The 17,606-nt window shown below is 39.0% G+C and overlaps 1 protein-coding gene across 9 annotated transcripts in view; it reads left to right on the top strand.

Moving 5' to 3' along the window:
- ATP2B2 (ATPase plasma membrane Ca2+ transporting 2) overlaps window positions 1-17,606 on the top strand; it is a 198,821-nt gene that overhangs the window by 105,107 nt on the left and 76,108 nt on the right. For 6 of the 9 annotated variants that reach the window (XM_088522895.1, XM_088522894.1, XM_088522901.1 and 3 more), the window contains 3 exons: window positions 6,614-6,871; window positions 7,583-7,708; window positions 12,658-12,783. In XM_088522895.1, the coding sequence (XP_088379021.1) occupies window positions 6,614-6,871; window positions 7,583-7,708; window positions 12,658-12,783 (510 nt within the window). Of the gene's footprint in view, window positions 1-6,613; window positions 6,872-7,582; window positions 7,709-12,657; window positions 12,784-14,416; window positions 14,450-15,975; window positions 16,072-17,606 lie in introns of all 9 variants that reach the window. The other 3 variants (XM_088522900.1, XM_088522899.1, XM_088522902.1) reach the window with 2 other exon arrangements.

Here is a 17,606-nt window from a genome sequence, read left to right as displayed (position 1 = left end):
GTGCATCAAGAGCCAGCTCCAGAGCACATTGCCATAGCCTAAGCTCAGAAGAGCATGGGCTTAGTATTCTGAATTTGCAAAATCTTGGTTGTGTAAGACTGTATAAGCCACGTGATTACAGATTTTCTTATTCAGTGACTTTGAACCTGTGGTCTATTGAACCTGTAGGAATTGAAATTAGTAAATATAGTAAGTAGTTCTTAGTAGCTTGTTTCTCTCTGTAGGGTTTGTAGATTGGAAAAAGTTGAGAATTAGACTTTAAATGCCATACATATAAAAGGAAGTATATCAATCAGCAATCACAATTTCTTGTTGTACAGTTCAGTTTTTAGTAGCCCTGATGGAAAAGCTTATTGAATTTTATTAAAAAAAAATCAGGATTTTCAATACTGTCATGCAAGCTTTTGTAGTGTTAAATGTTAAATGCAGTCATCTTGGCTAAAGCGATTGTTTTAAGGGAAAAAAGGAGAGAATATTTTTGGAAACAAGCACATTTTCTTTATATTAGCAAGCAACCAGTTAAGTGATGAATCAGTATAAGCACCTGTTACTCAAGCAGATGCTGCCCTCAAAACTTTTAACGATTGTTGTTCTTTAGCCAGGAAAAATGGGGATGGCTTATAAGAATTCAGTTGGCAAAATGTGAGTAAGTGTAAGCAAGAAAGACAGCTCCAGCTTTCTGGCTTCTTGGCTCAGAGCATCTAGAGAGTTTGGACTCCCAATGTAACATGTTTCCCTATGACTATATATATATATATTCATCTGTTTGTTCAAGGCCTAAACGGGACTTCTCTATTTTTTTAAGGCTCTCCTAAGATAACTTTAATTTTACCCCAGTGGTTGTAGCATTCTCTATGCAGCTTTTTCGTACATAAAGGATAAAATTGTGGCTCAGCCTTTATTAAGTTTATCCAAATGAAAAAATGTCAGCATTCATATGGACAGCTACGTCAGGATTAATACCAAGCTAACAGCAATTCCATTTTCTATCTTTCAGATTTATTCATAAAGTTTTTTTGTTTGTTTGCAGTGGCGCAAGATCCTATTTGAGGTCTGTGCTTACGATGGGTGATCATGAAAAAAGGCGTCCCCTGCCCAATCTCCCCTCCTATATATATATATATATATATATACACACATATATATATATATACACACACACACACAAGCACACTCAGGTACATGTGTACATATATGTTATTTTTAATTCCACCTAGTACACCTTTCAAATTGAGTTTGCCAGTTAATCCTGATACCCAGATATCACCAATGCCTCGTTTGTGCTGCGTGTGCTTCTCTTCTGCAAATTGCTTGGCCTTGCTTTCGGTTCAGTCTAAAATGAAATATCTTTTTCTGATATAGATGAATCACTTCAGAATTGAGAATTAGTTAAAAATTATTTTAAAGAAGTTCTTACTGTCTCATTCAGTTTGTAATTCCTGTGCAAGATGGTTCCTTCTTGTGGGGTAAGCATTTCTGACAATTTGTGAAAACATTTATTTTGCAAATTCTAGCTGGATTTATCTGCAAGCATACTTGCTGAAAACCTAATTATGTGAAATTAATTGCTTTTTAATGAATGTTTAGATGAAAATATATTGTATGTTTATTCTAGTTTATACCTTATTCTAACATGCTCACAAATGGCCTACTTTAGATAAGTTTGTTCTGAAACTTTATTCAATATTTTCTTCATCTGGAAGTTCCTAGTTATGAACTTATAGACTCTAAACCTCCCAACTTGTAGCTGAATATCAAGTCAGTCTGTTTTCTGACTTTTGTCACCCTCCTCCCTGGGAACCATCATTACATCTGTAAGAATTACATCTTTCAAATGTAGTAGGTTCTGTGAGGTTCTGCTTATCCCATATTGTGGTTTTCTAATCAAATGATATTTGTACTGTGATATCAAAATCTGAAGATACAGATCTGGAAATATCGTATGTTATTTGGTTTCTCTGTAAGAAGCAATGAGAAGAGGTTCATGCCCAGAATCTCTAAGTCAGCCAGGAAAACCCAAATCACTCTCTGCCAAGAGCTCATAAGTTTAAAAGAAATATGGAGAGGGCGCTGCATGCATAGTGAGCTGGGAGAAAAGCATCGCTGCCAAAACACAAGTGGGATGACTTGGAAGGTCGGTTGTCAGGAGCTGTCATTTGTCCAGAGAATGTTTTCATTATGGTTTTGCACAACTATTTCAAGTTTATTTGTTCAATATTGTTCACAACACCAGGATTTAGAGTTCTGGGATGAAGCATCAAGTCTTCCCATTCCTCCCTGCTCCGGGAGCAGAGGAGTCCGTGAGGACACGACCTTGTGAGTCTCGATGAGTCACGGCAGCCGAGCCCAGAGCACTGCGCTCGCAGGGCAGCTCTCCTGCCGCACGGGGCCCTCGAACGCGCTCTCGTCGGCCGGGCTCTGCTCACATGTGGGGCCAGGTGCCGGCCTGTGGCCTTGCGGGGCTTGTGCTTCTGTTTCCCTTGCATGAGAAATGTCAAAATAGGTGTAAATATTTAATACTGAACTCTAAAGTTGAGGGTTATGTAAGTGGCGTTTGGGGACAGTGTCTTCTTTCAGCCTCAGCAGAGCTCTTATGTAACCAAGCGAGGTGCCGCGGAGCGAGCAAGCCGAGTGCTGCTGGCAAGAGTTTATCCCGAGCTGCCTCCCGCTCGTGGGCTGCAGGAGTCTGCTCTGCAGGACCCGCTCCACACGGCCGCTCGGTGTCACCAGAAAATGCTGCTCGTGGCTGAAGGGGCCCCGGAGAGCGGGACGAAGGGGATGTGGTGGGGGAGGCCACGGTGCCGCCTGCTCCTCTGCCCTTCGCTGGTGCCTCATTTAACAGGAAGCACTAAGGGGCAAAAAGGGTCTTTTTCATATAAATATGGTAGTATCTTTTTGCAACTTGGGGATCTTACTAAGGAAGACAGCTTACGATATTTCTCTCTCAGTTTTCTGGTTATCATTCTTGGTCCCCAAGTGAATCCACTTGGCAAAACAAGCAGCGCTGCTTGTGATGTGAGCAGCAAGAACCCAGCGCATCGATCAAGCGCTGTAACGCAGCGGCACAATTCGCTTTAATCACGTCAACACCAGAGCTGCAGCTAAGGAAAAACGACTTTACAGCCAGCTATTAAATACAAAGTTTTAAGCACAGGAACTCTTGTCTTTCTGATGACAAAAACAGTTTGACTGACTAAAATTGCTTCTGGGGGCGTTATGAGATTTTCCTAGGGAATTTAAATGCCACGAGGTATTCTCAGCTTAAAAATAGAAAAGTGTAGGTTGAAATCAGTAGCTGAGAAGTATGTGCTGTAGGTTGGGATTTAGCAATACAGATGTTCTCAGGGTTTTTTTTTTTTTTTTTTTTTTTTAAAGTATACTTTCTCTGGTTTAAAAATTGCTATGGTCCAGCTTAAGATGATAGGGTTTTTACTTGCAATTCTTATTGTAGTTGAGTCTGTTGTAGTTCAAGCAGCTATAGAAAATCTCTTTGTATCTGTGTTGGGATTTCCACCCCCCCCCCGACAGGCTGCCCAGGCCCCTGGCGTGTTTGGAGCCCACGGCTCCTGCGCCCAGGTTTAGGGGATGAGGTTCAATCCCCAGCTGGTGTGGGTTTGCACCTATCACTTATGTACGTTGCTTTGAGATACTTTTTTTCTCTGAATACTCTTTACATTTCATTTCTGTCTTTCCCTTTCATCTCCTTTCTACAGAACCATCTTTCAGCAGTCTTTGCTGACCTCTTTCTGGTCAAAATTTTAAGCTTCTACAATTCCATTCTCTCTTTCCTTTTTTTGGAGGATGCTCTGCTGAGATGCCCCCTTTATTTCTGAAGTCCTTTCAGGCCCTTGGTTGGGCCCTCCCACCGCTCGGGGGCGGGAGGCCCAGCCATGGTTCCTGCACAGCTTTTGGGATAAGCTGAGTCCCTGTTCCGGCTTCCCCTGCTGTCTGGTGCCAAGGAATCACAGAATGGAAGCCACAGCCCTGCTCACTCCTGACTCAGCCAAGTCTGTCCTCCCTTTCAGTGAGGTGTGAGTTTTCTGTCTCATGAGCATGGGTCTTCTGGGAACACACGCACGTGTGTTCAGTTATGGTAGAAAATGTTTCCATATTAAAATCTTGATTACTTTACTGAAAATGACTTCTCAGGTGGATAGAAGCTGTGCTAAATATAAATTTTAAATGACTGTTTCACAGTTCATCGTCTTGGAGTTAAACTCTGCTACGTTCATATCATCTAGTTCTGCCTTAAAAATATTTTCATGATTCTTCTCCATCACTGCCTTTCAGTGATAAAAATTCAAGCATTGGTAATACTTGATTTTGTCATGTCATAAACTAAGTACTACCTTTTGAAAGTTTAACAGCAATTGTAGATCTTAACACAATTTTTAAAGGTCATATGAACAGTCATTAGATCATTTAAAATACCTTTTGTGTGGTCTCCTTTGACATACTGTTCTTTACTCTTTTGTTTGTCTCCTCTGTATTAGTTTTTTTTCTCATATATAAGTTGACACCCTATCACTCTGTGTACTAGGGAAAAAGAACAGACCATGTAAGATGTAGAAAGTAGGTGTTTGTTTTTTTTCCTATGAATCCATGCATTTCCTTCCTCTGAATGCATATAGCTCTTTATATAATTTCATTAAGCAGTGTGATATAATGGCAGTGGACAAAAAAAGGAAATTATTTTCCCTAAGTATATGAAAAAGAATTTTATAAGCCCATAGCAATAGAGAACCACATTTTCATTTTTTTTCTATTAAAAGGGAATGTTCAGATTTATTTTCTATTCAATATTTATTTTCTAGTAAAATAGAAAAGATAATTTTGAAACAAAGCCACAGCACGTTTCCTGGCAGCTAGGTCATCTCTGGCTTTTCCTAATCTCTCACATTCCTACACACCTGAAATCCTGCATCCTTGCTGGTTTTGAGGGCAGGTGAACAGATTGGGCTGTGTCGGCACCTAAAACATCCCCATGCAGAAATGCTGCTTTTTTCTGGACAGCAAGAACCACCCGACCTGACATCTGGGAGCCCTGGATTAAATTCCCTCATCAGGGCAAGCAGAGAGGGATTAGGAGAGGGCAGGGTTGGCTGCACGGGGAGCTTCGCTTCTCACCTGCCCAACTTCACGGCGCTCCTCAACCTTGCGCAGGAGCTCAGAGCAGCGGATAGAGGCTCCCAGTCGGTGCCTCTCGGGTCCTGGCTGGTCGCTTTAATCCTGAGCTGGGTTGGGTGGAAAGAGGATGAGCTTGTCCACAAGCAACACCTGCCTATGATGATGCATGAGCCAGGCCAAGTTGTGCCTGTGGGGATATTAAAATCCATGAAGTACCTCAGCATCTCCTCCCTCCATCTACAAGTCTTATTTCTGTCCATGTCTGACCCGTAATTTCCTTTCTTAGGGCGCTCTCACCCAAAACTTCCTTTCTCCCTTCACCAGGGCTTTCCTCCATGTCAGTGCAGCTCTGTTTGACCAAACACACACAAAATAAACGAAGCACATTTGAACCCCGGTGATTTTCACTGGGTTATGGAGAATTTTCTCCATGTTTGATGAGTAAAAGCACGAATTATTGCTCAATCCTGAGACTTGTCAAATTTAGGGATGCTTTCCAGGAACTTGATTTGAGCTTGGTCTGTCCAGGGCCGGAATGGGATTTTCATGCTTAAGGACATGGCTGCTTTGTCTCTTTCAAGCAGTTGATTTTTCAAGTTTGCTGCTATAGTTCAGATTAAAAAGATATCAGGGGAGTATGACGTAGTGTTAACTCTTGATCCAGCAGAATATCTTCATGCAGAAATGACAGAAGGTTTTCAGTGAAAGCATAAGAAAACCTGCTCCAGAATAGGGTAGAATAAACACCACCTTAGCAGGACTATGCAGAAGTCCCAAAGAGCTGAGCCAGCTTCAAGTTCAGCCAAGATTTTAAAATAGACAAATAAAATCCATCTCGTGCTGTGCTTGCCTCAAGTTGTATTTTTTTGTGAGGAGCAAGAAAGGGGTTTTGCTGGGTGAAATGGAGCTTTGTGATGCCTCATTCTAGACAGTGCCTAATAAAGCGCGAGTAGCAAACTTTTTTCTTATATTTGCCAGAACAGAATTAGTTGCCCAGGGTAACATTTTAATCCAAGCAAGGCAAAAGTGAAGCCCCTGATCTAGAAAAGGGATCTAAAATCAAGCACCTGGGATGATTTAAAGGTTAAATGGGTAAAGCTCAGTAATCTTTCTAGAAAGTAATATTCTGCCAATGGAGCAAATTGTACCTGTGCTTCTGTGGCTGGTGTTTGCTTCTGCTTTTAAGCAACTCCAGGTATAGAACCTGCAAAAGGGTGCTTAATCTCGTTCTTGAAATTCCTTAGTAATAGTCATGCACACAGGTCGCGCCTTCCTGCTCGGAAAGCCTTTTTGCTTGGAAATGTGCATGGCCTCTCAATTAGGCTAAGACTCATTTTAAACTACAGAGGAAATTAGTAAGAATTATGTATGAATTTCCCTTTCGTCCACTCAGTGGAAGTTCAGTCTTTAAAACGTCTGTCTTTTGATGACTTTTGGTTATTTTCTTACTGTGCTCCACTGGACGCTTCCTCGCCCTGTCTTTCAGGATGCGGAACCGCTACAGGAGGCGCCGAGGATGAGGGCGAGGCTGAAGCTGGCTGGATTGAAGGTGCCGCCATCCTGCTCTCCGTCATTTGCGTCGTACTCGTCACTGCCTTTAATGACTGGAGCAAGGAGAAGCAGTTCCGGGGGCTGCAGAGCCGCATTGAGCAGGAGCAGAAGTTCACAGTTGTCCGAGGTGGGCAGGTCATCCAGATCCCGGTGGCGGAGATAGTAGTTGGTGACATTGCACAGGTGAAATATGGTAAGTTGGACCAAGCAGTCCTCTGCTTTTTTGAACTTCATTTACATCTCTCCTCCCTCTTCTCACTCTTGCGTGGGATAAAGTATATTTTGGACTTAATTTTTAGTACTTGATGCAAAGAGTAAGGAGTTATGTGGTTATTGTCTGCGGTAGCATAATTCCTACCTGCTGCCGTTAGGGCAGAAGGAAAGCTTCATCTAAGGTACTTGCTATAAAATGGCATTTTGGTAACTTTATTTTTGTAATCTTCGCTACCTTTCTCTGAGAAGAGCAGTAATCCTCTTTTATGGAGGATTTCAGTATGTGGCCTTCTGGGTTCCTTTCCAGTTAGGAGTAAAAGGAATTATTTTTAAACGCCCTGTGATGGGGAGTGGTGCAGCCAGGATTGCTCCAGCACTTGGGATTGGCAAGTTTCCCTGGATGGGGCCTTTCTGCTGGGTTGATGCTTTATGGTCCAGTTCACCATATGCAAGCTCACACTGAGATAGCAAGAGGCACAAAGTACATGAGCCCTTCCCTTATAGATTTAAGAGAAAAGTCATGGTGATGTAGACGAACATGAGCAATATTAGCAAAAACAACCCATTGTGGTAGCTGTTCTTTCAACTTTGCTTTCATTTTACATTTTTGTGTAATTGTTGTTGGGAATGTGATTATGTAGTTCTAAAAGCAATCTTTCTAAGCCACTATTCCTGTGTTTTTTACCGAAAGGTGATCTTCTCCCTGCGGATGGGATATTTATTCAAGGAAACGATCTTAAAATTGATGAAAGTTCTTTAACTGGAGAGTCAGACCAGGTCCGCAAATCTGTCGACAAAGACCCAATGCTGCTGTCAGGTAAATGGGCTGCATTTTGCTGAGCTTACCCCGCACACTGCTTTGCTCGTGCTCTTTTCTTGCCACATCATCAAGTTTTGGTAATCTCTAAGAACACCTGCTCTTTGACTGCTGGCCTTGCACACTCTTCCTACAATTGGTACACTTTTGGTTTTTGATTTTGTGTTAATAAAATAAATGTTATGATCAGAAATAATAAGTGAAAAGTAATGAAATGCTTTTATAGGAAAAGTATAATTCTAGGAAATGATTATTTTAGCTCATTAAACACAAGATTTAACTGTTGATTTTTAATGCCTTTTAAAGCATCCTTAAACACTTTTGTTTCTGCATTTACTAGAAAAAGAAACAAACAGTAAATGTGTTAAAAGGAAATTGATAAACTAAATATTGTAGATTTGACTTACGGTCAGTAGTAGTCAAGATAAATTCAAGTTATTTGTAATACTTGCATTTTGCAATATTCTACACAATAAATAGGTTGCAAAGAAAATGCAGTTTTTATATAGGTTGCCTGTCAACAGATTTTCTCTCAGATGTGATCTGGAAATGACAAGCCGCTGATGTCACTATGTCAGAGATCCCCAAGCAGTGGTTTTAAAAACAGAAATGGCAGTTTTCATTCCTGGAAAGTGTTGCGGCTGCTGCAGAGCCGCGCGGGGCCCTTGGCCGCGCCGCAGCCGCGGGGCCTTCGGGCAGGTTCCCTCGGGAGGCGGGCGCAGATGGTCAGGCCGGTGCCTGGCGGCGTCTCCCTGGCGTCACCGTGGGAAGGGAAGCGCCGCTTCCGTCTGCACGGAGGAAGAGCTGCAAAAATGCAACAGTTGGATTTGTGTCACAGTTTGTCATTTTTGTGAGCTGAAATTTGGTGAAAGATAAACACCCCGAATCAGGAAGTATTATTTACACGGTTGGCACCTGAAACAGCATTCTTTATGTTCACTTAGATTCAATGGCATAATTAAACTAAATGAGTTTCACTGCTTAATGTCCTGTTTAATCATCAAGACAGTCATTTACGATACTCAAGAAGCAATTCTAAAAATGCAAGTGCTGACTGAAACAGATGGTTCATTTCCATCTTTATATAGCACATTTGGTACCACCTAGGAAGGCAAAAATGAAAATACAAACTCTGATATACCTGAAACCAAAATAAGCAGCATCTTTTCTATGCTTCCCCCTTACTCCTGTGTAGAAGTTGTTCTTTCTTTAGGGCTGTTAGCAGCTAACCCACCTGGCGACTGCTCGCTCTTCACTGCAGCTGATGCATCCTTTGAGCTTCAGAGAGTTCATAAGTTCAGAGATCCGTGATTTCTAAATACAGAAGCTTTGAACGTGAGTCTGGCGTCAGTATTAGACACAGAGAAGTACTTTGGGGTACCCTATACTCTAAAGGTAAAATAGCTGTCAGGAAAACAAGATCTTAAGGGATCGTTATTTAACATTTTTTGTCAAGAGTTTAGATTAATTTGATTACAGTATGAAAGGGTTGCACGGAGTAACTTGCCTAAGAGAGTTCTCATGGAATTGAAACTAATAGAACATTACTTCATCCTAATTTAACCTTCATAATTTTTATTTTTTTTAAATCAATGCACACAGAAAGGATGCAAAACACAAGTCTCTTTGCTCAAGAACAAATAAAATTTGTTCATCACTGTGCTTTATTAGTTTTTCTTTTTAAAAGAAGCTTGATTAAGGAATCAGGTCAGCTCTTGCCTGAAGAAAAATAGCTCAGATTTTCTCTCAGTTTCTTGCCAGTAAATATTCAAAGTCTTGCAAAGCAGAAATTCTCACAATAGAGTGTCCAACTATTAATGTCTCTATTTATTTTGAATATCTTGCAATTACATGTACATGATTTTCCTGGAAAGCTTTTTATTTTTGTTTATCAAGGATATTCTGATGATTATTTCACTTTGTAGTAACTTCAGTTACTTCTAAAAACTGCAGTGATTAAAATAGGTGCTTAGACCTGCAGATGGGTACTTCCTGTTCAGCGCTAGTTTGGTGGAAGTAAATAGGGTCAACCCCCCGAGCTGGTATACTACCTTATTTTCTTTTTTCTTCTTTTTTTAAAATTTCCAGCCTATTTGTCAAGTACGATTATTAGACTTTAGTGTTTTTCAGCAGTCTTATGTTCAGACATTTTTATCCTGAAGACATACATGCTACCTAGTTTCCTTGGTTTCTAATCCATTTATCTCTTTTCTTACTGAACTAGACTCCTTCATTTTGTATCTTTGAGTATTAATTAGTAATCAACTTCAAATTAAATACTCAGCATGTAAAATATATTTTCTAGTTGTATTGAAATTTTGGCTTCAAAAGGGAAGAGAGTCAGCTCTTCCCCATCAACGTGAAAAACATGCATTCATTCCTTAAATCCATTTGTTTAATGACATCTGATCAAAGTCATAGAGCCCACTTCTTCATTCAAGTGAGAATAAATTAATTATACTGTAATGTAATTATACATTTTGAATTATGTTTTGCAAGACTAAGAAAAGTTGATCTCACAAGGCTCCAAGGGTGGAGAGAGAAACTTGAAATCTGGTGGGCAAAGCTAATTTTGAGACCTAGGGGCTATACGCTGCCTTTAGAGTCCTGTGCAGAACAGATGCCTTAAAATGCTAAAAGCAAGTTCTTAACTAAAACGTATTTTAAGTGCTGTTATAACTTCAAAAAGTGCCTTGTGCCGGTACAAGGCGCTGTGCATGTTCTGGCCCCAGAGACAGACGCTCGGACACCATCAGGTGCAGGCTGAGCTGCCCCTTGCGGAGCTGGCTCGGGAGGAGGACGAGGAGGAGGAGGCCAGGTGAAGGCTGGAGCAGCCTGTGCAGGCCGGCACACAGGCAGCTCCTGTGGGCAGGGCCCGAGGAGCTGCCACGAGCACTTGCTTGCTGCCGCCCTCCGAGACCCGGAGCAGGCCGAGCCGGGAGCTGCCCACAGGGTGTCCGGGCCTCCGCGCACCGAGAGCGCCTGTTTTGTAAACCCGTAACGTCCATTACTGCATTTTTGTTGCCGTTTGGCTGATTTCTGCTGAAATTTTCTTGGTGTTGTGATGAGGTATTTATGCTCTCAAATGAGGCTTAGGCTTGGCAGATGTTCCCTCTGCACCGTGTTTCTGTTTTCCTTTTAAGAACATGAGAGATTTTGATTATTTAGAGAAAGAGATTTTGATTATAAATAGTTGCATTGCTTAGTAGGCCTGAGGACTGCAAATGGATAAGCAGTAAGAAGAAAAAAGGTTGAAATTTTTGTAAAAACTGGGTTGCAGGGATGCATGTTTAATTATTTTTGTAACAACATGTTCCTGTATCTTTCACTTTTTCAGCTTTTCACATAACACAAATATGTAAAGATGAGACTCAATCCACTAAAATATGTTTTAAAGAGCTGAGGAAGAAAGACTCTTTCCATGGCCATTCAGGTTTTGTAGATCTGAATGCCAAATAAGAGACTCCACTAGAAATAAATAATATTCCCAGCTGCAACTCTGTGGTAATGTATGATTAGTTCTAAAATATAGTTTGGTCTAAAACAAATTCATTTAGTATATGAAACACTTCTGGTTTACTTAACCATGCCTTTATCCATAATTAACCTGGTGGTGTCAATATGCTTACACCTGTACCAACTATTTTTTCTCAAAACTTTATTTCTATCTTACAGTCTATTTTTCATAGCTTTCCATTTACTTTCTTTTCCATTTATTCACACACAGCAAAGAGTATTTAAATAACAAAACCGAACGCAGTAAACTTGCACTTTCTTGCAGTGACAGGTTATCGCCTAACTTGGAGTAGTTGCTAGTTTGTGTTCCCACAAGCAGGAAGCTTCTGCCAGGCTGTGAATTTAGATGCACCTAGCATTGTTCAAGGTTCAATGATTCATCACTACGTGTCAGTTTTATTCTTATTTCTCTGTGTGGCAAAAATTCTATTTCTAGTTTTTCTTTTGTTCCTGTAAGCAATTAGCATAACAGTCAAATCTTTCAAATTAATATGTGTATTAGAATGTGGATTATATTAGTTATCTTAGAGGAAGGTCATTCTCACAATATATAGTGCGCATTTAAAAAAAAAAAGAAAGAAAGAAGGAAAGAATGGAAAGATTAATTTCCATGACAGGTTTGCATTGTTTAATCTTGCACTTTTAATTTTCTAAGTGAAGCAAATGTCTGAGAATATATAAAGTTAGAAATAAGCTGTAAATAAATAATTTCTACAAAATAAGTGCATGAAACACTTATCCAAAGGAATTCATTTAATTAATACAACGATAGAAATATCTAGATAATCAGATGATCATTTTTGGAAGCACCATACATTTTTATTTGTTTTAGAGCAATAGAAATCTTTGTGGATACTGAATTGTTTTTTCAAGTATTTGTCAATGTTTTATTTTTTTTCTTGATACTCAAAAAACATCTCCTTTGAAAATCTTTCTCAGTTTGAGAAATTTGAAATGATTTTCACAGGTGGATTTTTTTTCTGTGCTTGTGAATCAACCATAACCGAGAAAGATGAAATTTCCCCTATATTTAATGTGCTTACATATTTCTTATATCATCGGTTTAGTCTGGAACAGTTTCACAGAAGAGGAATGTTTGTGGCACTCCTAAAAGATGTTTTCCAAGTTGCAAGGTTTAATTATGTGAAGCTAAGTTAATTATCTTCCAAAAGCAGACGAACTTTAAGTTAGTGGCTAAATTTTTGTTGCAAAGGACACATGATTGTGTGGCTGATGTTGAATTAATGTTTTGTGGTTAATGCTTCCTAAGCTTTAGGATCAACTGTCCATTCTCATTTGAGAGTGACGATGAACAGTTGTTTTTTCTTTTTTTAGTGTCTCAACTTTATTTCAAATCGTACATAAAATATTTTAATGGTTGTGCTTTTTAATATATTAGTAAAATACATCTAACTTATATTGCATATTTTCAGGTACTCACGTCATGGAAGGCTCTGGACGAATGCTGGTAACTGCTGTGGGTGTGAATTCTCAGACAGGCATCATCTTTACTCTGTTAGGTGCTGGAGGTGAAGAAGAAGAAAAGAAGGATAAGAAAGGTAAATTTCACAACACGTATGGATGCACCCAGGCAAGCACTTGGGCTTTGTATAGCCAAAGCTTTCCTCAATTCTTTGCAAATAAATGCAATTCTACAGACTTTTGGTATATGTTTTTGTCTTTACACATCACACAGGAAAAGCAAAATCTGTTAACCAATATATACGTTGGATAACAAGAAGTTTTTCCAGTGTGAAGTTGCAGACTCTCAGTACATAACCAAACGCAAGGGAACACCTGGGTATGCTCCTGTTGCCATGTTTTTGACATAAATCCATACTCATCTAAAATCTGCTAGTTTTGCTCCTGTGCATTTACATCTGTGTAATATTTTTTTTCTCAAACTTAACCATAGAAATAATATCTTTCTTTGAACCTCAAAAATAAATTGAGGATAAGATTTTTTTTTTTTTTTTTACACTAAGTCATTTAATGTCAGTGAATGACTATCAGAACAGCAATATAAGTAAAGGCATTTTAATTAATGGAGAGGTCAGAGTAAGCCTAGTAAAACAGAAGAAATTAAGTGGCAAGAAATGATAACAGACTGTTTAACTTCCATTTTAGGTGTCAGTTAATGAAATCGAAATTATCTCCAGACTTTCACCTTATTATAGAGCGATGTTGGCAATAGGTAATTTGTGGGTTGCACACTAAGCAGCAGATTTAATGTGTGTCCTTACTAGTTTTTGTTCACAGTCTTTTGTAAATTGCCCAAGTCTACTTTCAAAAATTTTCATCTCAATAAGGAAGTTGGTTATAAGAGTATTTAACTCTCAGTCATATTTAAGGGCAAGTTAACATACATTTTTAGACATTTCCACTCTTTTTAATAGCTTTTGCAATTAATAGCATAAGCAGAACTTTACTGAACATTTTACATTCTATCAGATGGTTGAAATGGTTGCATGTGACTCTGTTTCTGTGAGCAGAATCCCTGTTCCTGTGATGCTTTTACAAGCTGTTGACCATTTCTGTGCAGAAATGTGCAGTACCTGCTAGGCCACCTTTCACATCAGCGAGTGTGAACAGTGTCTTAGGGTCTGATCTTGCCGTCGCTGCGCCCGGCTGCTGCGCTGGGCCCTGCGCGAGCCGGCAGGGTCTGGCCTGGCTTCGTGTGAGGGTATCGCAGGTGGGAAGCAGAGACATTGGTGTCTGCTTGCAAGTAACAGCTCTCTGCCAGAAGGTCCTGCACTTCTCTGGCTTGCCCTTCTCTGCATTTCATTTTGCCCAGGACACTGGTAATGCTCTTCTGCTTCTCTGTGGATAGCCTTGAAAGGCAGGGAAAAGCAACGCTGAGGTAGAAGGTAATGGACTGCACTACATTAATGAATAGCCAGACAGACTTTCTTTAAATATATGTAAGAATTGGTAGAGCAGACACTAAATCTAATAGGATATAGCTGTAATACCTAGCAAATTATTTTCTAGTGTTTCTAATTGCTTTGTGCTGGTGCAGAAGAGTGGCCAGAGCCACTTGCAGCTGCCACTTTGTGCTCCAGCCTCTGTAATGTTGTCTCCTATAGAAACCTGCAATTCTCTGAAGTCCCCCCAGGTGCAAATGTGTGTGTGTTGGTCTTTTGGGGTGTTTGCCTTTATTGCTGTTAACTTTTTGTAAAAATCATCATGCAGGTTTGAAACAGGAGGATGGAGATCAACTTCCAGGTAGAGTAAGAACTGTAGCACATGAAATGGAGGGCTAAGGCATTTGCTAGCAAGCTGTGGTGCAAATCAGGGTTGAACTAATGATTAATATAATTGCCTTTGAATTAGTGCAGTTAAATTAAAGAATAATTTCAGACTGATGGGATTCAAGACACTTGCATGTTTGTTCCTGGCAAACATTTAAGTGTTTACGCATTATTGGTGTTGCAGATCTTACTGCTAAGCTTGAATGCTCAGCTATTCTCCAGAAGTAAATTACACTCTATTAAATATTGAAATGTGCTATTTGCTATTAGCATGCTGTGCTGGTTAGTATGTGTATCCAACTGGAATGAAAATACGCACGAGTAAGTACAACAGCGTAAGTTATTACCATTGCAGTAATCAAATCTGCAATTTTCATGAATGCACTTTATACAAGGTGCATTTTTTAATTTTGTATGTTGTTTATTTTCTTTTCCCAATTTATCATTTTTAAATAAAACATGACCTTTTTCTTGAGTATCAAACCAGTACAGTGTGAAACAGCCTCTATGGGTCAACCCGCAAGGAAGCTCTTGAGTCTCGAACAGACTTTGTTATTGGACATCTGTGCTCTGCAGCAAACAATCAAGCACCTGAAAAAGGGCAAAACTCTATTATTTGCTGAGATTAATTTTCTGTACTGTAGCATAAAAAATAACAATAAAATTAAAGCAATAAGAACCTCTGGAAAATTTTCCAACTTTTTGTCAGGGAAGAAATATTTGCCTGACCAATTTCTTTAATACAAGGAAAATTGCTGAAAACAAAAACATATATTACATATATATTTTTTCCCAATTGTACCAGTATCATAAAATACAGGCAGTTGTACAATGTCTCTAATTTGGAGTTAAAATAATTCATTTTTTCTCTACAAGTCAAAATTTGTGAAGATTCTGTATTTCTTCTATTTCCTCCAATTATAATACACAATACTGGAAAAAAAAAAGTTTGTTTAAATCTATGTGCATATTAGGCTCTTGCAGGATGCATACCGAGTCCATTTTAGATTGAGATGTGTCAGCAATAATAAACGGTAATAGGCAATGTTATGTAAAATATGTAACATTGCATTTCTTGCAACATTATGCTGCATATTTTAAAATTACTGACACATTTCCTAAACTTACTGCAGGGAAATTTTGACCATTTTAATATTGCCAAACTTTTTTAATTAAAGCAAATAAAATCAGCATAAGCAGCAAAGGAATGTACAGTGCTGTGTTCAGTCAATTCTCATCAACGCTGTTGGCCTTGTTAAATGTCTTTCATGTTTATTTATTTATTAATTTGTTTTTATTCCATGTATGATTTCTTGCCTTATTTTATAACACCTTTAATGACATTGATGTTTTGTTTCTGAAAGTTATGTTGATTAATTTAAAACAATGTTTTGGAGAAAACAAAGCAATAGTATTCCATAAATGTTTTTGTTTCTTTCATGTGAATTTGTTCCTATTATTATTTATTGCTTGTTTTTCTTTTTATCCATTATTACTCAGTAGATTCTTCCCATCCCTCCTCCCACCCTCCTTCAGCTACAGATGGTGCAGCAGGTGCAATTGCCACTGATAATGCAAATGCCAGCTTAGTCAATGGTACGTCAAGAACCCCTAGCTTGTTGTATTTGCTGGATTTCTCTCCTTTGTAAGATTCCCTCTTCCTCCTGTGAACTGCACAGATGATGTATGTGCATGTGTTTCCCCCTCTGAGCAATCCTGTGCCATAAGCTGTACAGTAGCTTATAAGAGATGCCACAAAGATGCTGCAACTTATTTTATTCATATGGAATTAAGCCTGGGAGTGGGACATGGCTTTGATCTCTTCGCCATTAATAAAAATTGCAGTTAGAAGAAAGAGTTATATAAGAAGGACTGGTTTCAAAACTTCTGAGTTGCCTTTGCATGAAGTTTCAATGTAAAACACTTTCTATGTTTATCAGCAGAGCTTTCAAGAGCACTAATAGAAGGATTATATATTCTTTTCTTTCGATGTGGCGCTCTCATAAGTATCCATATAGACCTCATATACTTTTGAGAAATAGTGTTGGGGTCAGGAATCTGCCTTAATTTCACCTTGAAATGCTTTAGGAATAACTTTTGCTATTCTGAGCACCTTTTTGTTAAGAGATTGAAAAGCAGTTTGTCTATTCTTGTGTGTAGCTAGTCATCAGGTAATGAGCTGTATGTCTTTCAAAAAAAAAGGAAAAAGGAAAAATACTGTAGTTGTTTTTGACATGTCATACAGCTTCTTGGCCCCATTCCTTAGCATGCTAATATTTCAGCATCTTTTCTGATAGTCTAATCTAGTATTAAATGGAATGGACCACTGTTAGCCCAAGCATTAGAACAGCTGTATTTTTTCTGATAATCAACACATCTGAGAAATACTTTGTACAGTTTAGCTGATCTGATAGTGTGTTCAGCGGTGAACCAAGCAAGTCAAATTACACCTGAGTGCTCTGAAATGGTTTGGGAAATTCCAGCAGTCTGGCTTCTGCTTATATTATGCATTGAATTTTCTAGTCAGCAGTGGTGATGTAACTACTTAAAATGTAGGGGGGCTGAGAGGAGAAAGGATTTAAAAAAAATAACTTGTAAAACAAGAAAATCAAGTTCTTATGGTTCGTATTTTTTCAGTCTGGAGGAAATTCTCTCTTTTTTTGCTGTTACTTGAGGATTTCCTTAAAGATATGGCTGAAAACAGTGTATTTATTTAATACGTAATCTCTCTCAGGAGAAAGGACCTTAAGATAAGAGGAATATATGCCTCAGCATTTCCTGTGCTAAGTACACACTATTTTTTGTTGAAAATCAACACATAATGATTGCAAATACATTATTATTCACCTCTCAGTTATGAAAATACAACTGACAGGAAAATCTCTTTTATTTTCAGTAATGATACAGCCACATAGGTTTGCACGATACCTGTTGTGTAAAAAGGATCTTCGATGAGTTGCATTGGATCTAGTAGTGAAGAGCTGGAAGGAGGTAGTGGTTTGCTAGTCCTCTTTGGTCAAAAACACCACCCGTGGCTGCGTGCAGATTTTAACAGCTTGCAAGCTCAGGCTAGGATTAAACCAGAAAATTTTGCAGAAAGGTAGTAATGCATGGAGAATCCTGTGATTTTG

This window comes from Tinamus guttatus, unplaced genomic scaffold (genome assembly GCF_059628265.1).
Source record: "Tinamus guttatus ecotype Peru unplaced genomic scaffold, ASM5962826v1 Tinamus_guttatus_pri_ptg000169l, whole genome shotgun sequence".
NCBI classification, from domain to species: Eukaryota; Metazoa; Chordata; class Aves; order Tinamiformes; family Tinamidae; genus Tinamus; species Tinamus guttatus.
Note: the sequence above shows the minus strand (reverse complement) of the source record. Positions and strands in the feature narration are given on the sequence as shown.